The 23,751-nt window shown below is 45.7% G+C and overlaps 1 protein-coding gene across 2 annotated transcripts in view; it reads left to right on the forward strand.

The window, feature by feature from the left end:
- Positions 1 to 23,751, forward strand: part of NAPEPLD (N-acyl phosphatidylethanolamine phospholipase D) — a 26,224-nt gene continuing 2,473 nt past the window's right edge. Inside the window, exons 1-4 of one of the 2 annotated variants that reach the window (XM_081023744.1) lie at positions 1 to 236; positions 10,027 to 10,327; positions 19,335 to 19,981; positions 21,074 to 21,188. In XM_081023744.1, coding sequence (XP_080879870.1) covers positions 16 to 236; positions 10,027 to 10,327; positions 19,335 to 19,981; positions 21,074 to 21,188 — 1,284 coding nt within the window. In that variant the 5' untranslated portion in view covers positions 1 to 15. Of the gene's footprint in view, positions 237 to 7,863; positions 8,022 to 10,026; positions 10,328 to 19,334; positions 19,982 to 21,073; positions 21,189 to 23,751 lie in introns of those variants that run through there. The other variant, XM_081023745.1, reaches the window with a different exon arrangement.

A 23,751-nucleotide genomic window follows, 5' to 3' on the forward strand; every position in this document is an offset into this window, starting at 1 on the left:
GCTGCTGGGCGTCTAATGGTGAGGCGCAGGGCGCTGTGGAGCTCCGGCCTCGCGCTCTTTCCCCCCTCGGCGAGCCCGGCAGCGGGCGGGCGGGCAGCGGCCAAGGAGCGCCGGCAGCCTCGAGGCCTTCGGAGCCAGCAGCAGCAGCAGCAGCAGCAGCAGGAACCGGGCAGAAAGCGCGGCAGCAGCAGCAGCCCCGTCATGGACGACGAGGAGGAAGAAACGCCTCAGGGGAGGTGAGGAGCGCCAGCTTCCCGGGTGGATTTATTCACATTTCTAAGGGCGGGGGGGGGGGGCAGGATCCGCAGCCCGCTTTGCTTGCGCCGAATACCACATGAAACGTATTTCTTTCCTTTCCTTTCGCCTGCGAGAAGCAGGCGGCGCCCCTCCTCCTCCTCCTCCTCCCGCAGTGGGCATGCACCTCCGCCGGCTGCTAGAATAATTCGGGATTTCGCGCCGCGATTATTTCGCAGCCCCCCCGAGAGGAGCCGGCTTGGCTGAGGCGAACGTCGCTCTCTGGCCGCGCAGTCTGTGCCGCGTTGTGGTCCAAGGCTGCAATCCTCTCTATGCTTACCTAAGGGCAAACCCTGTGTCCCTGCTTCTGAGTAGACGCATATAGGGCTGTGCAGGAGTTGTTGCCTTCCGTGGGACTTCCTTCTGAGGAAGCTTCGATCAGGTGGGTCTGGCCGCGGGTGCAATTTGCTGGAGTCCCGTTGGAGTCCCGGAGACTCAGTTTCGAGAGATCCAGCATCGCAAAAGCCTTCCCTTACGAAATATGTCACTTGTGAATGTGGATCATATGGAATAGAACCTGGAAGTGAGATGATTTTAAATTAAGCCTCCTATGCATTGGGGCTCTTTTCCACAACTGAAAAAGGGCATTTAAGCAGCTTGTGCATTTGTGCAACATCTGGATGTTCATGCGGGCTAGCTAGACTGAAGAGAGAAATAAAATGTATGCTCATTCTTTCTTTCAAATGAAAGATATGCTTAAATCTTTTTGTGTGGAAGTGCCTGCAGGTTTTCTATTTAAATGATAGTCTCAAAAACTAAAAGCGACTTTATATTATAATTGGAGGCGGTAGATGTGCAAAAACTGATTTATGCACCACTTTTGCAAATGGGCTAAATTGATATTCTTGTCTTTACTGGGTTGTGGATGGGGCTGCTGCCGCCCATGATTTACGTGTGTCTTGTCACTTCCCAGCCATCTGTTGTAGTATCAAGCCCTTGCTGAAGTTCTTTGGACGTACTGTGCAATCAAATGACTAACACATTGTCTGAGTGAGGGCCTCCCACACTGTCAGTTTAAATGGAATGCAGTTGAGGTACATGGCAAATCAGCATGTAACTTGCTATCACATTGGAAGGCGGTTTGCACATGGCGCCTATGCTTTACAAGCAGGTATAGCAATCTTTGTGTTTTAGAAATAGCAAATAGTTAAACCTTTGTCACCCTTTAATTCAGCATTTATGGATCTCTGTTATTTGTATTTACCAGGGATGAATTAAGGGATTGCTGCTGCGGTCTGTGAAAATCAGGTGACTATAACTGCAAATCGTTAGTGTTTTTTAGAATTGGAAGACAGTGTACTGAAGACAGTTGCTAAAGTCTCTCTCTTTGCCATCTGGGGCTTAATTTGAGCTGTGCCTCATCATGTCTTGGGCCTCTTTAAGGGCCACGTTAGGGCTTGTGACAGTTTAATAGTAATATTTTACAATTCAGTTGTTCATTTTGCAGATTTCTATGAATGGGCAACCACTTTGAGGGATTCTTGTAAGGACTACAAAGAAAATAAATTATGTCCAATTGAGATATTAGCATACATTGTGTCCAACCCCGTCTTCCCCTGGGAAGATCTGTCTCATTTTTAGCTGGTGAATCAGACTGGACTGGAGAGTGAAAGCCAGGCAGATCAATTCAGTTGCTATACTCCTAGCCTTCTCCCTCATTGACATGGAAATGCGCTGCAGCAGTCTTCAAAAAGCATGTTATATAATCCCTCTCTTCCAAATTTGTATGCCTTGCAGCACTGATTTCTTATTTAACGTTTGCACATAAAAACAATATCCTGTGGAATGATATTTGTTGTAGGTGCAGATCTTCAGTAGGGATCAGCCTAAAATAATCTGGAGTATTTAAAAACGAACTGTGTTCTGCAGAAATATGTTTCAATGTCTGGCAACTGGCCCTATTATTTAATGTGTCTTGTGTTGCATATGCTGGACAGCTTGCTAGCAATCGCTCTTAAATAGTATCAATAAACGCTGGTGTAAAAAAGTAGTATGTTGTTTAATGTGAGTCTGATTTGTTTCTGTTCTTTGTATGCTGGGCAACTAAATGCAAAGGAATATATAAAATAAATAAAAAATTGTCCAGTAGCACCTTAGAGACCAACTAAGTTTGGTCTTGGTATAAGCTTTCGTGTGCAAGCACACTTCTTCAGATACACTGAAACAGAAGTTACCAGACCCTTATATATAGTGGGAGGGTGGGGTGGGGTTTTTCTCAGAAGGGTAGTAGAAGATGGGTGATTGACTCAGTGGGTATGGTAAACCTGTTGACGACTGTTAACGACTGCAATTAGTATGTAATGAGACAGGAATCCTATTAAGACAGATCTTAATAGAGATGCTACCGGACACGGGTGGTGCTGTGGTCTAAACCACAGAGCCTAGGGATTGCCGATCAGAAGGTCTGCGGTTCGAATCCTCGCAATAGGGTGAGCTATTGTTGCTCGGTCCCTGCTCCTGCCCACCTAGCAGTTCGAAAGCACGACAAAATACAAGTAGATAAATAGGTACTGCTCCGGCAGGAAGGTAAAAGGTGTTTCCGTGCGCTGCTCTGGTTCTCCAGAAGCGAGCTTAGTCATGCTGGCCACATGACCCGGAAGCTGTATGCCAGCTCCTTCAGCCAATAAAGCGAGATGAGCGCCACAACCCCAGAGCCGTCCGCGACTGGACCCAACGCTCAGGGGTCTCTTTACCTTTTTAATAGAGATATTGGATGCCTGTCTCATTACATATGCTAATCATCTGCATACTATCCCTTGCTTTTTCCTGTAGAACTAATTGCAGTCGTTAACAGTCGTCAACAGGTTTACCATACCCATTGACTCAATCACCCATTTCCTACTACCCTGCTGAGAAAAACCCCACCCCACCCTCCCACTATATATAAGGGTCTGGTGACTTCTGTTTCAGTGTATCTGAAGAAGTGTGCTTGCACATGAAAGCTTATACCAAGAACAAACTTAGTTGGTCTCTAAGGTGCTACTGGACAATTTTTTAAATTTTTTTATGTATTTCAACTGCGTCAGACCAACACAGCTACCTACCTGAAACTAAATGCTAAGAAGTAAAGGTTCCTGGACTTGATATAAAAGGATTAGTTAATTGTGGTATGTTCAAATTATACTGTTTGCCATTTGTATATATGTTTTAATGTGAAAAGAGGTATGCACCTTCCTCAAAGACAACCTTCAGTAGTGTTTCTCAAACTTAATAAAATAATTCCCCCTTCCTCCCAAAAAAGATTTTAAGTGTCGACCAGAAAAATGGTTCTGACTCTCAAAGGAATGAAGTCCTGTAACAGCCTCCCAAATAAATATCAAAGGAACTACTAGCTTTTTAGTTTTAAAACTGTGAGCATGAGTGAGAGATTTTGTTTAATTTTGATATGCTGTCTTGCGATTGACAAGAAAAAAAAAGTTCTGCCCCTAAAACTTGTAGGAGTTACTGCCGCTGGAGACTGAGATCCTGGACAGCTGGGCTGATTGCAAAGAGCCAAGGTGTTTGCAGGGTGTTCTACATTCTGTTTACTTTAGTTGCTGCATTTTGTTTCTAAAGGAAATTTGCCCGATGAGCTCACTTGGCACGCTTAGCCTTGTTTCCTCCTACATGCGAAGAACAACAATCTAGATTGTTTTGTTGTTTTGTTATTCGTTGCACCAATCCATTGGGAATGGCTGTTTGGATGTGGAAGATCACTATTCATGATTGGACTACTGTAGTTAGCCTTTGGAGTTCCTTCTGTTCTCTTGGGATTCATGTTTCTTTTGATTGTGGGTGCATGAGTTTCTACAGAGATCATGATGCTACTGTAAATGATTTTCAGCACAGTATTACCTTGGCTGGGCAATCTCAGCTTCTGTTGTTGAATTTCCCTCCTAGCATTCTCTGCCTTTGCTTTTTTCAAGCCTGTCATCGTACATGTACACTCTGTGCCCTGCTTCTATTTTGACATCTCCCCCTCCCTGCCCCTCTCCATCTTTTATACCTGCCGTTGACTGTATAAAACCTTCTCACTGCACATGCTTTAAAGATGATAGAGCACCGGGACAGTTTGCTCCAAAATAGATGAGCAATGGCAGGGCCGGCCCACCCATGAGACATGGGGAGGAGACAAGCCTCAGGTAGCAGGATCCACAGGGACACACATCATTTCGCGACACAGTAATTCAGTTTTACTACCAAACTGGAGGTGGAACTAACCCCCTTCCAGCCCCGGGAGAAGCACACACTTGCACACTGCAGACGACACACCAATGTGTCGCAACACAGAGTTTGGAAAGCTCTACTCTAGGGTTGCCTGGGCTCTCTACTGCCCAGTGTGATTCAGAGTGCCCGACCCCCCATGGCCTTTGATTCCCACTACAACCATTGGGTAAGGTTGATTTGACACTCCACCGCTGCCCCCACTCCTGGTGTAGAGCTTCATTATGCTTTTTCCCCTGGAAAGGTAAGGGCAGTGCCACTTTCCGGTTCGGCTGGCCCTGATCAGTGGTAATGCAAACTGCCCGTCCCTCCCGGTGCTGCCCTGTGGATTGTAGGCAGGGATTCCTGCTCGCTTGCCTGTGTAAGCTGAACCCTCAATTTCATCCATCCATGGCTAGGATCTCCCCCCAGTGTGTATGTTCATGAGACGTGGACTTGACAGGTCCCATGTAAAATGTCACAACAATGGGTCTGAGGGACAGTGGACTTGGCCCCCTGCTGAAAAAGTTTGCTGACCCCTCTATTAAAAGGTTCCTTGATCTATGTGATTCCACAGTAGATCAGGCATAGGCAAACTCGGCCCTCCAGATGTTTTGGGACTACAACTCCCATCACCCCTAGCTAACAGGACCAGTGGTTGGGGATGATGGGAGTTGTAGTCCCAAAACATCTGGAGGGCCGAATTTGCCTATGCCTGCAGTAGATTCTCAGGCCGTGTTTCTATATCTATCTATCTATCTATTTTTTATTAAATTTGTTTTACCATTTAAAATACTCATTTTACATCCTTAAGATATCAGTGACTTCCCTTCTCTTTCCATGGTTCATTTTACAGATCATAAATCCCTGCATATTTTACAAAAACTATACCATTCAGTATTCCATTATTGCATTCATCAAAACTTATTTACACTGTTGATTTTATCTTAATGCTGCCAGAGTTTTCAGCTGTACACAATTATTTCCCATATATTCTATAAACGTTTTCCAATCTTCTTTAAACATATGTTCTTCTCAGGCCGTGTTTCATTCCAAATGCCTTGAACCTTCTGTTAAGCTTCATAGTATTGTTTTTTTAAAAGCAGCATTCATAATTGCAACGTATTTTCCACTTGATGCCTAAAGCAATTTCATCGCTAAAAAGCAACAAAATGAAGAGGATGGGGAAGAAAATGCATTATGCCTGTCAGAGCCTAAGTGGTTAAAGTTGCTGGAGACATTTCCTTCACAGAGTCTATTTTAGACCTCTCACATTAGTTTAAAACAAAAGCAAGCAATGCGTCTTTTGCTTCTGAGGATTCTCTTGCTAGCCGGGGTCTCAAGGTGACTTGTTTTGTGTATTAAAAAAGAAGCGAAGCTGCTGAGTGCTGGCTTTTCAGTCACGCTTGCTGGCAGAGCTTTTTCCATTTTGGCCCATTGGGGAAGCACTGACAGTAACAATTCAGAATATAAACCTGACCTTCTCCAACTGTGGCATGTTCCCACAGTGCCTCATGCCCTACGAAGCTTCTGGAAGGGCATCAAAGAAATTGCAGGGCAGTTTCTGTGATTATAAAAATGGCAGAATCCTGCTTTTTAAATTGCAAGTTGCTGCTGTGACCTGCTGTTCCCCCTTCAGGTATTAATTGAAAAATGAAAATATTCATAAAAGAAACATCTGCAACAACTCGAAGACTATGGTCCTGCAGCTGCTGGCATTTTAGTGGGATTTCAGTGTGCAGAACTGAGTGCATGGTTGCCATTTAGGCATTGTACAATTCGAAGCTTAACACTACTGTTAATCTGTCTCTATGAGTTGTATAAACTTTTGCTTTCGATCTCATTTTAAAAGGGGGCTATTCTCCAAAATGAAAGCATTAGAAACAGGAGGAGGGAGAATATTTGGAAATGTTGCATTGACTCTCAAATGAAAGTGATTACGATATTTATTATTTTAATTGAAGGCCTATAGGAAGATCTCTTTTTCAGCTTCGTGTGTCATATATTTATATATTTATGGTAGCTGATATTATACCTCTGTTCACTGAGTCTCAGTGAAAAGAAAGCTGTACTGTGTTAAGTTCTTCACAGTCCAAAGGTACCTGCATTCCTTTCACACACATACTATGTGGGTTATCAGTCATATTTACCATTAGCCAACACGCACCTTTAGACCACACACACCTAGGGTGTAACAGGAAGCAGGGTGGTTGCTTTTTCTCAGGTATCAGGTTGCAATACTTGCTTTTCATAAGAGATGCAAAATATATTGCTGCCTCTGGAGGAGACTGAAATACCTGGATGCATGACTTGCAATAAGTTGGAGTCCTTAAAATATAGTTACTGTCAGTTTGCCACCTCAGGGTGGGGGGCAATCTCATGTTGAGAGAATAAACGGTCTACTTGTCACTGTCTTGGTGTGTATGTAGGGAGATCAAGTACCATTGTATTTACTGAACAGAAAAAACTTTGGGATGTGTAGACCTTGGGCTGTTGACCTTTACACTGGCATTCATAAATTGCATGAATCTGCTCATACTCTTCAGTTAGCATAGCCCTTTGGCTTTTGCATCTTTTCATGCTGCTGTTCAGCAGGTAGCAAAATAGAAAAGCCTCTGTCTTTCATAAATGGTGGTATATTCCTTTTTCTTGTCTATTTCCCTACGTAGAAGTTATATACCGGTAGCAGATGGAACTCTTTAAATTATATCTTCCATTCCCTTCATCCTTCAGAGGACTTATCAGAGCAATCTTTTATCCATGAATTCAGACTGCTGCCGTGGCAGGCCTAGTTTATATGGAGCACTAGGCAAAAGTATAAAACTGGTCCTACTGGATGAAAAGATGGGGTGTACACTGGTAAGCCCCACCTTCTCTCACACATGCCCCTGTATGCGCATGGCCAAGCTGTCCCATTTTCATGGAGTATTAAAACCTGTTTTAAAACTATGCACTTGCAAAATAACAACTATGGAGCCCTGAGGCAGGCATCTGTGTCTGAGGCTACGACATGCCTTGTCTCAGCATCCCAAAAAACCGGAATGAATTGTAGTGTAATGATTTCATGCAGTGGGCTGTTTAAAGAAATACATGTTAAGAGCCAAAGGGAATATATAAGCTGGTAGAGGCCTTTATAGCTACAAGAAAAGCTTGAAAGAATGGTCTACATTTTAGATGTGCTGATGTACTATTAAGTGTTAAGGAAAATATATTTCCTTTGAGCAGAATACCGACTAATGTCTTACAAGTCTCAGCAAAGCTGCAGAATAACTAGAAATGGAGCCACGTGGCTGTAGCCCTCTCCTCACCTGAGCTGTCACCTGCCCATGACATCACAATTTCACTTCCCAGCAAAAGGCTGCCTCTACAGCAGCAGGAAATCTTGAGCAGGTGGTGAGGGAAGGCTCAAAATACTAAAGTGTATTACTTCTTAACATTGATTCTTCACTTCTTTTATTTCTGCTTAAATTTTGCACCAACACAGTCTTAAGGTTAATAGCAAAATGATCGTGAATTATGACAAATCCAGTTATTCACCCAAGCTGGTAAGTACTGTACTGTATGAGAAGAATCATAGCTGTTAACTGAACTCTAGTTTAGATGGCGCTCAGTGGTGGAACCAGATTTCTTAAATCAGCAGTGCAGTGCTAAACATATCTCACTGAGTTGAGTGGGGCTTCCGAACTGGGTACAGTGGTACCTCGGGTTACATACGCTTCAGGTGACATATGCTTCAGGTTAGACTCCGCTAACCCAGAAATATTACCTTGGGTTAATAACTTTGCTTCAGGATGAGAACAGAAATCGTGCTCCGGCGGTGCAGCAGCAGCAGGAGGCCTCATTAGCTAAAGTGGTGCTTCAGGTTAAGAACAGTTTCAGGTTAAGAACGGACCTCCAGAACGAATTAAGTACTTAACCCGAGGTAACACTGTATAGGATTGCAGTCTAAGAATACATGCCTTACCTTACTGACATCAAAGGATGCACATTCTTTGATATAAAAAAAACTGAATCTGTGTCAGTAGACTACACTGCAAATTACGCTGGACGTGATTTGTGTTCAAGCTGCCCTAGTACTGGAAAGGTATAGTTAAGATTTGATTTATCTCTACATGGAAGGCCTGTTCTCAATCTCTAGAACAGTATGAAAGCTAGTTTATATGTAAGAATTATTCTGGACAGGGATATTTGTAGCAACCCTGGAACTGTAATAGGAACCTTGAAAGTATAATGTAGCTGATTAATTTGGTTGAAACCCAGACATTTCACTATTCTTGATTCCCCAGACTTTGTTTCCTCCTGCTTCTCCTTTCACAGCACATTACATCTCTCACCTGGATACTGCATGAGGTGTTCTCAATTTCTTCTTCTGCGTTTACTCAGTTCTGTACCATCCTGATGCTGTTTTCCAAAATCCATGCATCTCAGTTCACTGTTTTCTTTTATTTACCCATCCCAGTTTCCCCCGCTAGTTTTGAAGTCTTTGTTATCTTTATTTCTCCCCTTAACCAACCTACAATGCAAAGGGTCTTCAGTCCCCAGTTCTTACGACTTAAAAAAGAGAGTTTGATACCTCTGTTCTAATGTACACTTCAGAGCTTAATAGACACCTGTCTCTTGACGACTGATCATTAATTGTTTCAACTATACAGAGCTCTTGGGACCTCACCTGCCCTTTCAGTTGTAAGTAGCCGGATTAGCAACCAAGCCACTGTTTGCTGTGATCTTAATAGGGGACCAAAGAGTTCATTTTAATCAAGCATTTCTGACAGAAGTTCAGAGTGCAGCCGGAAAGCACTTACAATCCCCAGTGTTCAAAGTATTTTAAGTCTGGATTTTGAAATCTAAAGTCCGAAATAGTAGGTGCAAATGTAGTGCCCCTGTGTGGTAGGTTTGAGGTCCTTTGCAAACTATAACTATTACTCACTGTCAAGGGAAAGATGATTCATCTTGGTAGGAATAACCTTGTTGTTTCCAGATATCATTGCTGTTTATCATTCCTTGCATCCTCTCCCTAAAGTGTGATGGAAAGTACCCATCAGTTTAAAGCACCACATCCACGGGGAAGCTGATTTAGGACATCCTGCTTCTGGTTAATCTCTCTTTCTCTGCTCTCACCCGTGGTTTTCTCCTCCCCACCATCCTAGCCCTGGTCAAGGATCCCTGCTTGTCAGTGCAGATGAAAATGCAGAGTGCTGCTGGATGCAAAGTTATTGCCTGTTGGGTTGATGTGTCTTAGGAATGAACTTGCTAAATCTAACTGCACAGATTTTGAGCTTCAGGAGTGTTAGAATCAATTTCTGGAAGAAGGACAGACCATCCCCTCCTAACATGCAGGAACTCAAGAGTCTGATGCTGTGCATAGCAAAGAGCAAGATTCTGCCTGAGTCGCAAAAATCTTGCCACACCTGCTTGCTAAAACAAGTTCTTTGTGCATTCTTTGTACAGAAAAATGGAAGAGGAGCTGACAGGATTATTCTGGGGACATTGTTTTGGGCATTAAAAATATTTCAGCTAAAAAAAGATAAACTTTTATATATTTCTTTTTAGTTCTTCGCCAAAAGATATGGACGAAGAGCAGCCTTTGTCTCCTTGCGATCAGAATCCTAAAGAAGCAGTACGGAAACGGCAAAATTCTAGTCAAGGTTCCCGGGGCAGCGATTCTTCCAGAACATCCAGAAAAAGCTTCAGACTGGATTATAGGTTGGAGGAAGATGTAACAAAATCAAAGAGAGGTAAAGATGGGAGGTTTATCAACCCCTGGCCAACATGGAAACCTCCCTCTTTCCCAAATATTATGAAATGGGCTCTTACGGAAAAGGACAACAGCAAGGTCCCATCTTCAAAGCAGGTAAACATTCTATAGTTCTATTCATCTAGATATGTTTGAAGCACTCTCAATACCACTTCATGTAAATTACATGTTTACCAGTAAGTCAAAGATTTTTGAAGTATATATTACGTGCAGTGGTGTTGCGTGGGTTGCTGGTGCCCGTGGCGTGGCAAATGTTGCATCCCCCTGGTGGGCTGGGCAGCTGGGGTGGAGACGCGCGTTGGGGGGGCAAGTAAATAAATAATGTGGTAAATAGATAAATAAACTATCTGTGCTTCCAGACTGTTGCTATTTTCAGGTAGGATTCAATCACATACTGGTAAATTTAGGTTGTGCAATTATAGTTGACTGGGATGTCTTGCACAAAAAGCCCACCTCCCCCCAAAAGCAGACTTTTCGTAACAGAAAAATTACTGGAAAGTGTGGGATAACACTGCCTTTGTCACGTCACCTAATCAAAGCATAACTTAAGAGCTCAACATTGCACCATAGAGCCCAGATAAAACAAATTCTGTGGCAGCCAAAGAGTTGAAGGCAGCCTTGTACATGGATTGCCTGTCTACTAGTAGATCTCTGAGGGATTTGCAGTAGATCAGCAAGGATTCTGACTCTCAGTTGTTTAACAATAGCAACTAAAAGGCTTTTCTCCTACATTACCCTAGAACTGGGTTTGATTTTTGAGTGACAAGACTGGGAGTATAGTTCTGGTACGGAAAATGAATTCCTAGCCTTTGTATAAGAAGGCAGAGTTGAGTTGCAGCTTCAATTTTATGCTGGTGGTGCATATGCAGTAATTTTGTAGCAGTGCTGAAAAAGCACAGGATGCTGCATTTGCTGTAAAATTCATTATTCTGAGAGTTTCAGTCTCCTTTTTTTAACACAGCACTTTTCTTAGTTTATATCATTACAGAAGCATTACACATAAGCAAGCATAGCTTTGCAATAACAGACGTTTGCTAAGGTGGATGAGCACGTAGTTAGGAGTGGGATTTGAATTCCTTGAGTAGTTACTTGCCCCTTCATTCCAGCAAAACTAGAACGAATAATTCAGAGCATTACAGATGGAAGAATAATTTTCAATTTTTGTAGCAGTGTGTACATGCATCCCTTGTGTATCCTCTAAAGCCCTAAACAGTTCAGGCACTGTGTCCCTTTGAGACCTATTCCCATGTGTTCCATTATGATACCTGAGATCTACGGAGAACATGTTTTTAATTAGGCCTTCTCTGTCAGATTCAGACAGCAAGGCTGTGCAGCATTTTCAATGACTACCCCCAAATATGACGGTGTCTCCTGCTGTATATTCACACAAATTCACCTCTAAACTCCTTAGCAGATGTCCCTGTCCTTGGCTAACCTTCGGAGACCAGCATCAAATTAGAAAATAATGGTGAAATGTTGTTCTGTGCTACTGCAGAGAGCAGGGCTAGATCTAATAGGTTTAAATTACAGAAGGAAAGACTTTGGTTGAATATGAGAAACTTTTTAATGGTAAGAGCAGTTTGAGAAGTGGTGGGAGGAGGCTGCCCTTTGCTGCAGGTCTATAAAGTCTTAAACAGCTCAATACCGCAAGGACCGCCTCTTCCCAGATTCTGTGATCATCATCAGAGGCCCTTCTTTGTGTACCTCCTCTGTGAGAGGTCTGGAGGATAGGCGACACAAGAACAGGCCTTTTCTGTGGTGGCTCCTCACTTGTGGCATGCTCTCCCCAGGGAGGCTTGCCTGGCACCTTCGTGACATATCTTTAGGCACCAGGAAAAAACATTCCTCCTCTCCCAGGCCTTTGGCTAATGAAACAATCTATGCCCTTTTAAACTAAGAGGTGGGGCGGTCTTGTTTCATCATCATCATCATTTTATTTGTATGCCGCCTTTCCATAGTTAAAACAATGCTCAAGGTGGCTTACCACATGACAAGATTTACATAATTACCAACGTAACAAAAGTCATAAACAATAAATAAAACACTTCAAAAAGTACACAACCAAATGGAAAACAATTTCCATATAAATCATAAAATCTAAGACTAAAAATACAGCATTGATATAAATCACAATTTAAAATGACATACATAAAAAATAAAAGCAATTAAAAACAAAAACGGAGTCCTCTCTGCCCAGCAGCAGCAGCACTCCTCCATGGAGCCTATTAGGCCCTGCCCCAAGCCAGGTGGAGAGAAGCAGGGCAGGGCCCTATAATAAATATTTTTTGTATTTATATTGTAAACCGCCCTGTGATCGTTAGATGAAGGGCAATATATAATAATAATAATAATAATAATAATAATAATAATAATAATTTGAAATGCCCTTTGTATTTGGGAAATGATTTTCATGTTTACTGTTAGTTGTTGGTCATCTCTTTTCTAAATGTTATCTGTCAGTGTTATCTGCAAGCAGAGTTGGACCTTCACCCTCCTATAACACCTCCCTTAATCCAAGCTGCAAGCAAAACTCGTTACCTTGAAATACCAAGGGTGATTCATGCACATAAACAGGGTTCCTTACGTACAACTCGTGCAGATCTGCATCATACTAATCTGAACTGGCTGGATGCGTCAGATGCAAATGATTCTTGTCATTGTGCACGTTTCTCGTGTGCTGGAAGTCTTGCAAATAGAAACCTAGCAAAGCAGGGAGGAGGCTGGCTGGCACCCTTCCCTCTGCTGTGCTGTTTACAAAGCCTCCTGTGACTCGTGATGCAGAGCCTACGTGTCACTTCCTTTCTGGCTGCCATTGGTCCAGTTGCTTTGAAGTCACTAAGGGCCTGGTAGAAAACTGATGACTTAGTTGCACTGAGGAAATATTTGATGCTCAAGTCCATGAGCAGCATTGGTCTACGCTAAATGATGTTTGTGATGAGTATGAGTTACTCGTGCGTAAACTGGTGCCTCTCTAGGCTAATTTGCCTTGTTAAACCTTTCTGACTGCACAGCCCTTTCTAATCCTGACTGTCTCAGTCACTGGCAGAATCCGTCAGTGGGCGTTTCTTGAATCTCTTCCAACATAAGAGTTGTTTGACACCCAGTCTCCTCCTCCTCTCACTGCGCGGGAGCCTTCTGCGCAGGGAGGGCGTAGGTAGCGGAGGACCTGTCCCCTTCTCACTGAGTTCCAGTGAAGAGTCCGGGAGCCCTCTCTCCGATTTCCCCATCTGCCCACTTTTGTTCCTGGTGTTGCGCTTAAATGCTTCCCCCTCCACTGAGCTGCTTCTCCCCCTGCTGCTGGGTCCTTCTCCAGCATCATCTAGGAGCCTCCCCTTCGCCTCCCGCTCCGATGTCAGTTCCCTGACATCCACCTCCCCCCCAGAATCCCCTCCACCCCTGGACCGACCTGGGGGACCAACTTCGTCCCCTTCGTCAGCCGAGGAGGCGGGGAACCCCCGGAAGGAACTGTCACCATCTTCTGTGGATTCGAAACCCGCTTCCCAACCGCTCTTCCACCTGCCAACGGGGTGGTCTTCCCAGTCTGATTCTTCTTCCTCCGAAACCTCTCCTCCCTCCTCCTCGGAGTCAGAAAATCCCTCAAAAACCTCTTCCTCATCTGTGGTTCCAAGTTGCTCCTCCCAGAATCTCTCCAGGGGTTTGGGTTTGTTCGGGAACCGGCGGTGGAATACCTCCACCAGATACCTGTCCTCGAAGGCTTCCGTGGGGACCCACGTGTTTTCGGACCTGGGTTCCCCTTCCCACGCTACCAAATACTCCACCCAGCGCCCTTGCCACCTTGAGTCCAGTATTTCCGTGGCCCTGTGGTGGTGTTCCCTTTCTTCTACCTGCGGGTGTGTGGTGACTTCTCCCTCTTGCCCCTGGAATTCCCGCCCTTCCCTATGCGGTGAGAGCAGGGACCTGTGGAAAACCGGGTGTATTTTCATGCTATCAGGCAACTTGAGCTTAAATGCCACGGGATTAACTTGCTGTGTTACCTCAAAAGGTCCCAGCCGTCTGGGCTGCAACTTCTTGCACCCCCCTTTGAAAGGTAGCCCTTGGGTGGACAACCACACCCGGTCCCCCACCCGTATGGTCTCCCCTTCCCTGCGGTGCTTGTCTGCCTGCCTCTTGTAAGTTTCCTTGGCCCGCTCCAAGTTCATCTTAAGTTGCTGGTGTAGGGCCTCCATTTCTTCCACAAACTGCTCTGCAGCGGGTACGCTCCAGCTTTCCTCCCCACTCCCCGGGAAGGCCCTGGGATGACACCCATGGTTGGCCATGAATGGGCTCATTCCCGTGGACACGTGTTCCGCGTTGTTGTACGCGAATTCAGCCAGCGCTAGTTTTTCTACCCAATCGTTCTGCCTCTCGCTGACATAGCAGCGTAGGTATTGCTGGAGTATACTGTTCGCTCTTTCTGCTTGCCCGTTGGTCTCTGGGTGTCTCGCCGTCGAGAAACCCACCTCCACCTGCAGCAAGCTCATGAGCTTCCTCCAGAACCGGGAAGTAAATTGTTTTCCGCGGTCGGAGATAACCCTCAAGGGGGCGCCATGCAGCCGGAATATGTGCTCCACAAACAACCGGGCTGTTTCCTCTGCCGTTACAGCATGTGAGCAAGCTATAAAATGGCACATTTTTGTCAGTAGGTCGACCACTACCATGACTGCTGTCTTTCCCCGGGACTTGGGCAAATCTGTCATAAAATCAATGGATACCACCTCCCAGGGTTTCCCCGGCATGGGTAAGGGTTCCAGTAATCCTGTGGGGGCAGCCCGCTCCCCCTTTGCCCTTTGGCAGCGGTCGCACCCCCGTACATATTCCCGTACATCCTCCCTCACCCTGGGCCACCAGAACTGCCTGGTCACAAGCATCATGGTTTTGTGCTGTCCAAAGTGCCCTGCTGTGGGGTTGTCGTGGAGTTGTTTGAGTACCTTTCCCCTCAGGCTCTCCCCCGGTACGTACAGCGCTCCCCTATAGTACAGTACCCCTTCCTTCTCCTCAAACCCTTCTTGGGTCCCTCTTCCGTCTCGTAGTTCCCGGATTTTAGTTTGCGCGAACACGTCGTTTCTGGTCAGCCCGGCTAGTTCTCGTTTCCCCACCAAAGTTCCCCCACACACCCATCGGTCCTCGGGGATCACGTGTCGTTTCTCCGGCGGCCCCTCTCCTTCCAGGTACTCCGGTTTACGCAAGAGAGCGTCTGCTCTTACGTTTTCCTCTCCGGGCACGTATCGGATTTCAAAGAAAAACTTGGAGAACTCCTGTGCCCATCGAATCTGTCTCTGGTTGAGTACTCGTGCGGTTCTCCAGTACTCCAAGTTCTTGTGATCTGTGCAAACCTGGATCTGTTGTTGCGCCCCTATCAGTAGATGACGCCAACGACGAAAGGCCGCGTAGATTGCCAGCAGTTCGCGGTCATACACTGTATAGTTTTGCTCCGACTTGCTCAGTTTTCTCGAGAAAAAGGCACACGGTTTCCATTCCTGCTTGCCCCTCCCTGGCTGCAAAAGGACCGCCCCTACGGCTCTGTCGGACGCGTCGGTCTCTAGCCTCAGGGGTTTCTCCAGATCTACGTGCAGGAGTTGCTCCTCCGATGCGAACGCCTTCTTCAGTTTTTCGAAGGATTGCTGGGCCTCTTCTGTCCACACAAACTTCTTTTTGCTACTGAGACAATCCGTAATGGGCGCTGTCAAGTGGGCGAAGTTCTTGATGAACTTCCTGTAGAAGTTGCTGAACCCTAGGAACCTCTGTACGTCCTTCCGTGTTTTGGGAGCCTTCCACTCCAGCACTGCCTGCACCTTGCTTGGGTCCATCGCTAAGCCTTTGTCAGACAACTTGTACCCCAGAAACTCGACTTCTCTGGCGTGAAACTGACATTTTTCCAGCTTGACCCACAACTGGTGCTTCTGCAGTCGTTGTAACACTTCCCTGACGTCTCTAACATGTTGCTCCTCATTGTCCGAATAAATTAAGACGTCGTCCAAGAAGGCTACGCAGTTCTTGTACAGCAGAGACCCCAACACGTGGTGCATGAAAGCTTGAAAACAGGCGGAGCCCGACTGTAATCCAAAAGGCATAACTAAGTACTCAAAGGCACCTAGGGGTGTGAACATTGTGGTCTTCCATTCGTCCCCCTCCCTCATCCTGATCAAATTGTATGCGCCCCTGAGGTCCAGCTTGGTAAAAATTTTGCCTTTCCTCACTCGCGTTAAAATGTCGTCAATCCTGGGCATTGGGAAGGTCACGGGTTCTGACACCAAATTGACAGCTCTATAGTCCACTACGAGCCTGGGTTTATTTGTGTCCTTTTTGTCCACAAAGAACACCGGACTGCCCCCTACTGCCTTTGATTCTCTTATGAAGCCTCTTTTCAGGTTCTTGTCAATAAATTCTCGCAACTCCTTCATCTCCCTGTCAGACATGGCGTACAGCTTACCCACTGGCAGCTGAGCCCCCGGAAGCAAGTTGATCTGGCAGTCAAAGGGCCTATGGGGTGGCAGTCTATCTGCCTCCTTCTCGCTGAAGACCTCCCGCAGATCTGCGTATTGTGGCGGCACCTCCCCTTTCCGCTCCACCGCCATCCCAGCCACCCTCGCCACGGTCATTCTTGGGGCTTCCCCCCCTAGACAGTGTTCCATGCAGTAAGCTGACCCAAAGGTGACTGTCCTCTGATGCCACGCCACCACTGGATCATGTTGTGCTAGCCAGCTCATCCCTAATATTATTGGGGGTCCTGCTAGTGAGGCGACGTGAAAGGCGATGGTCTCCGAGTGCCTGGACACCCTCATTCTCATTGGTGGGGTCTGGTGTGTCACTTCCCCTCCTAGAAGCGCCCTGCCATCAATGGTGGTCACTTGCAAGGGAAAATCCAAAGGCAGTAAGTGGAGCTGGTGCTCTAATGCAAAGTCTTTGCTGAAGAAATTACATGAGCTGCCTGAATCCAGCATCCCTTTCACCTTGACTGGGTGCCCGTTCGGGAGTTCTAGCACCACTTCGATGGCTATTGCCGCCTTGGGGGGGTCTGGTTGGGGCACTTTTACTGGTGGCTGGCCTGGCTGTGGTGCCCCTTGATTGGCAGCCAAGCGTTCCCGTTTCCCTGTTCCTGTTCCTTTACCACCTCCTCCTCACCCCCTGCGGCTCCCACCATTCCTTGCCAGGCCTTTCTTTGAGGGCAGGCTCTGGCAAAATGGCCTGGCCGCTGGCAAAGGTAACACTTCTTGGAGGTTTTCCAATCCTTTCCCTCCTTTTTGCGCCCTTCGCTGGTGCTTGAAACTTCCCGCGCGCGTGCCCCATCTATTTCCATTGGCTCTGCTGGCGGGGAAGGCTGCCTTGGTATTTCAGGAATGCGGTAGTCATGGCAACGTTGCTCTCTCCCTTCCCGCCTCTCCTGGGCCCGCGCTTCCTGGCGCACGCCAATCGCAAGCACAGCCTTGGTCAGCTGATCCATCCCCTGTGGGCGGGGTGCGCAGGAAAGTTCATCCTTAACCGTTGGGGACAACCCCTCCTCGAATAACATCTGTATGGGTTCGGAGCCCAGTTCCCACCCGAGGCGGTGAACTATCATGGCAAAGCGCGACCAGTAGTCCCTAACTGACTGGCTCCCCTGTTTACAGTTCATCAATTCCCGCTTTGTCACACTTTTTTGAACATCAGTGGAAAACATTGCGTCCATTGCTTGGAAGAATTTCCTCAGGTCCTGCATGGCGGCATTCTGCGTCGCCATAAGGGGCCTGACCCATTCCCTGGCCCCGTCCTGCAGGTGACCCACAATATATGCCACCCGCGCCGCGTCGTCTTCAAAATCGTCATGCTGCAATTCCAATGCGTACTCTATTTCCGTTCGAAACGCACTGTATTCTTGCGGCTTCCCCCCAAATTTGTGCACCAGTCCCGGTACCTTCCTTGCTATGGGGGTGGGTCTGACCTGTGCATCTTGAGACCGCCTTTCGTCCAGCCGCGCCGTCAGAATGGCTACATGCTGCTCCAACTCTCGGTTCCTCTCCACCAGCTTTTGCCCTCCAGCTGCTCCCCCCTGGGTGCTGGCTTCTCCGGGCTTGCTCATGATGCTGCCTGCCTGCTGCTGCGCACGAGCAACTTTCAGGGACTGACGGATTGCTGTGATGAGTATGAGTTACTCGTGCGTAAACTGGTGCCTCTCTAGGCTAATTTGCCTTGTTAAACCTTTCTGACTGCACAGCCCTTTCTAATCCTGACTGTCTCAGTCACTGGCAGAATCCGTCAGTGGGCATTTCTTGAATCTCTTCCAACATAAGAGTTGTTTGACACCCAGTCTCCTCCTCCTCTCACTGCGCGGGAGCCTTTTGCGCAGGGAGGGCGTAGGTAGCGGAGGACCTGTCCCCTTCTCACTGAGTTCCAGTGAAGAGTCCGGGAGCCCTCTCTCCGATTTCCCCATCTGCCCACTTTTGTTCCTGGTGTTGCGCTTAAATGCTTCCCCCTCCACTGAGCTGCTTCTCCCCCTGCTGCTGGGTCCTTCTCCAGCATCATCTAGGAGCCTCCCCTTCGCCTCCCGCTCCGATGTCAGTTCCCTGACAATGTTCAAGTGTATTTATGCCACAGACTTTAATATTACACCTTGTTGGTGTAGAGAGCCAGTGTGGTGTAGTGGTAAAGAGCGGTAGTCTCGTAATCTGGGGAACCGGGTTCACTTCCCCGCTCCTCCACATGCAGCTGCTGGGTGACCTTGGGCCAGTCACACTTCTCTGAAGTCTCTCAGCCCCACTCACCTCACAGAGTGTTTGTTGTGGGGGAGGAAGGGAAAGGAGAATGTTAGCCACTTTGAGACTCCTTAAAGGGAGTGAAAGGTGGGATATCAAATCCAAACTCTTCTTCTTCTTCTTCTAGAGCAGGCATCCCCAACCTGCAGCCCTCCAGATATTTTGGCCAGAACTCCCATGATCCCTAGCTAACGGGACCAGTGGTCAGGGATGATGGGAATTGTAGTCCAAAACATCTGGAGGGCCGAAGGTTGGGGATGCCTGGTGTAGAGTTAACAAGGCTTTCTGCTTCAAGGGTCCAAGGTGGATGAAACACTTGCTGCTTGTAAGCCAGGTGTGCTTTCTAATTTTGTGTCCTTGTTTTCTTTTGCTAGGAACTTGACAGAGAGCTTCCAGTACTGAAACCTTACTTTGTTCAAAACCCCGAACTAGCTGGAAAAACCGGAGCTGGTATGCGAGTAACATGGCTTGGACATGCTTCTGTAATGGTGGAAATGGATGAACTTACACTTCTTACTGACCCCATCTTCAGCCAGCGGGCCTCTCCAGTGCAGTTTGGAGGACCTAAGCGTTTTAGAGGACCTCCGTGTACTGTAGATCAACTCCCCAAAATAGATGCAGTGATGATCAGCCACACTCATTACGACCACTTGGACTACCACTCCGTAATAAATTTAAATAGTCGCTTTGGCAGTGACCTGAGATGGTTTGTGCCCCTGGGTCTTTTAGACTGGATGCAGAAATGTGGTTGTGAGAATGTAATTGAGCTGGACTGGTGGGGAGAAAACTGTGTTCCTGGTCATGACGCAGTTACGTTTGTTTTTACTCCTGCCCAACACTGGTCCAAGAGGACTGCAACAGATGACAACAAAGTTCTCTGGGGAAGCTGGTCTGTCTTGGGGCCCTGGAATAGGTTCTTTTTTGCAGGAGATACTGGCTATTGTGTTGCATTTGAGGAGATAGGGAAGCGATTTGGACCTTTCGATCTTGCAGCTATTCCCATTGGAGCATATGAACCAAGGTACGTAAGCCAATAAACTGGAGCCTGTGACTCAAGATACAAAACCAGTTGTAGTTTTATATACAGCACCAACAGTGTGTAAAACACAGGCAGTGTCATAGCCACGTTGGCCTACCATGCCAAATCACTCCTGCTTCATTCTCTAGTGTGAGCAGTAACAACAAACCACAAACCTTGGCTCATAGCTGTCAACTTTCCCCTTTTCTTGCGAGGAATCCTATTCGGAATAAGGGAATTTCCCTTAAAAAAAGGAAAACATTGACAGCTATGCCTTGGCTTATCATGACAGCTTCCTTCCTTCCTTCCTTCCTTCCTTCCTTCCTTCCTCAGCCGCAACTGTGAAGCCAAGAACAGTTGACTTCAGATTTACACTGGTACTTCAGGTTACAAACGCTTCGGGTTACAGATGCTTCAGGTTACAGACTCCGCTAACCCGGAAGTAGTACCTCGAGTTAAGAACTTTGCTTCAGGATGAGAACAGAAATCGTGCAGCGGCAGCAGGAGGCCCCATTAGCTAAAGTGGTGCCTCAGGTTAAGAACAGTTTCAGGTTAAGAACGGACTTCTGGAACAAATTAAGTTCTTAACCCAAGGTACCACTGTATTTGGAGAGAAACAAACCATGAGCACTGTTTTGAACATCACAGAAAACCAAGGTTCTTGGTTTGTTACTTGCATGAAGGAAGAAGGGCAGTGGGAGTGATACATGCTGCGGATTTATGTTAAGCCATGGTTTATGGCATACTATGTCACCTGAACGGGGCCAATGAAAACTCACAGTCTTAAAGACAGGCAGGAGGAAGGGCTAGATCTTAATGGGCAAGGGGTAGGTGAAGATTGGCTGCTGGTTTTGTATTACAGGAAAACTAAATGTGATTGAGATGCCTTGTGGAAGATGGGAAATTAGAATGATTGAGATGCAGCTTAACAGATAAATGAGCAATCTCTTTTAGCTATATGGGAGAAGGGAACCAAGTGAGCTAGTAAGAGGAAAAGCTATGCAACAGATTGAGAAGGGCAGTAAGGGAACCTTAACTTGGCCAGTGCACGTCTGTGTAACTGGCAAGGAAAAATGCTCTTTCCCTCTTTGGTAGGTGGTTTATGAAATACCAGCATGTGGACCCCGAAGAAGCAGTAAGGATTCATATTGATGTACAAGCAAAGAAGTCTGTTGGAATTCACTGGGGAACCTTTGCTTTAGCAAATGAGGTAGGTGTGAACTAACCATTTGTGCAGCTGCGGATGTCCATTCAAAATAGTAGCATCTAGAACTGCCTGTTCCAACCTGATAGCAGAAATATCCTTTCTTCTGACTTAAAACAGAAAGTATCATTCACTTACATCCCAGAGTTTTAGTGTATGGGAGAACTGCACATCCGCTGTGTTTTTGTGCTGTGTCCCCTGATTGGAAGGAACATTATCTCAAGAAGAACTGCAGTAGGCATCCTCCTCTGAGGAAAGATAATTCTACTGCGTCTCTGTATCAGGTGTGATTAAGTGATCTAATTACATCTGATGCAAAGAGGCAGCAGAATTACCTGCCCTCCGTGGAGACTAATTGGAAGGAGGCAAGGACAGAATAGTGGGCTGTTTCCTCTGCAGGTGTGTAATTTTGAATGGAGATTTAGTTTGAATGGATTTTTGGTATAGGAGCTCCAACTAACTTAACTATATATAAAAAAGAAGTCATGTAGTGTTATATTTTTTTCTTATGGACCATTAGCAGTTTTCAAGGTGTTTCAAATGCTTCAAAGAAAATGGCCTCTGATTTTAGTATTATTTTATAGGCTGTCAATTTTAGTTCTGAAGATAGTCGATTCTCTCTACAACTAATTGTGTATTGTCAAAGCTAGGTTTTCCCCCTCAGTTTTTAGTTTGACTTAAATTTTGCTTAGTAGTAAGTCTGAATGTCTTACAGATACTCTGAAGCAAACTACTAAAGAAAGAATGACAAGGGTGCTTTAAGAGATTGTGTACAGCTTAGTTGCTCTGTCTTTATATACTGAATTAATAGTTGCTTTGTGTTAGAGTGACAAAATCATTGGAGGCAATTTCACTTGGTATGAAACTGGTTTTCCTGAATGTGTAACAAAATCATATCTTATCTGTATGCATATCATATTATATCAGCATACATATGCGCCAGTACCCCAACGTTCTTTGACATTCTAGCATAATGAAGAAACTAACCCCCAGCCACCCAGAGAAACCCAGCTAGATATGTGAGGTATAAATGATAAAATAATAATAATAATAAAATAATATTATTATTATTATTATTATTTATTATACTGGCCAACAACACAGGATGATGCTCTGCAGATGAAGGGGCTGAGCATATAAGACCGTGGTTGATTCTTAAAACTGGAATTAGAATCAGAAATCATTAATGTTTATGAAATCCCTAAACTTTCTGGTAGGTGCTTGAGAAGGATTCTGAACCCCACAGATCCTCCACATTTCATGCCCTGCTAAGTACAGAGATTCAGAATGTAAACTAGTTCTGCTGGAAAATTTATATGTTAAAAAATTAAAAGGAAGGCCGGTAAGGACACTATTTAAACATTTACTGTCAAAAGGTGGCGTGCACAACTGGAGAGGTATCTCTCTCATAAAATTTATGATTTGGCCACTGGACTTTGATAAGTCAGTTGTACCAGCCCAAGGGTTTCGTAGAATGTAGGCATTGTTTAATCCTCTCTGCCACAGTTCTTTTCATTTACAAGTTTGCAGCAAGTAAACATATTTTGATACAGTGGTACCTCGGGTTACAGAAGCTTCAGGTTATAGACTCCGCTAACCCAGAAATAGTACCTCAGGTTAAGAACTTTGCTTCAGGATGAGAACAGAAATCACACGGTGGCGGTGCGGCGGCAGCGGGAGGCCCCATTAGCTAAAGTGGTACCTCAGGTTAAGAACGGACCTCCAGAACGAATTAAGTTCTTAACCCAAGGTACCACTGTATGTTCTTTCATACTGGTGTTTGAGCTATTCTTGAATTTACCATGACTACAGTTCTCAATCTGCAGTTGCTACTTATTAGATAACTAAGAATAACACTTTCCAAATGTGGAAAACTAATAACACGTTGTGTTGAGTTAGACTGTTTCTAAGGCGTTTCCCTATCCTGCCTTCAGTCCTTTAACTGGAGACTGAAACTGGACCTGATGCAGAGCATATTCATCCTAAGAACGAGAGCCCTGGCTGGATAAGACTAAAGGCCCTATATGCCTATGGGGAAGCTCACAAGTAGGGCAGGAGCTCTGTAATGCCCTTCTTTTCATGTTTCTCAATAACTGGTACGCAGAAGCATACTCCTGACTCATCACTGAGCTGTGGCCCCATGGTTTTCTATTATTTTTTAGGAATATCTGCCTTTGTTGAGCACTTCATACTTTCCCATAAATGGAAAAGATTGTGCTCACAATCCAATGCATGTGATCATTCACCGGCAAGAACCGAGGTTACAAATTGGTTCTGATGTGTGCAAACAACTGCTCTCGTGAACAGTTGTAATATCTAAGAAGTTTAGTCATGGAAAACATAGCTTTTGTAAGCAGTGTGCAGTCCCAGAGTGCTCAGTCTGGACAAGTTACCACAGCTGCACAGAGCAGTTGATTCATCCTGAAATAGCAGGATCAGTTCAATAACACTTGTTGCCACAAATACAAGGTATGCTTCAAGGGGGTAACCCCATTCAGAGCTTAACAAGGACTTCAGAAGGAAAAAAGAAAAGTCTTATTGGATTTCAGTGGAACCAGAATTCCCCTTA

This window comes from Podarcis pityusensis (genome assembly GCF_964106645.2).
Source record: "Podarcis pityusensis genome assembly, chromosome: 10".
Lineage (NCBI taxonomy): Eukaryota > Metazoa > Chordata > Lepidosauria > Squamata > Lacertidae > Podarcis > Podarcis pityusensis.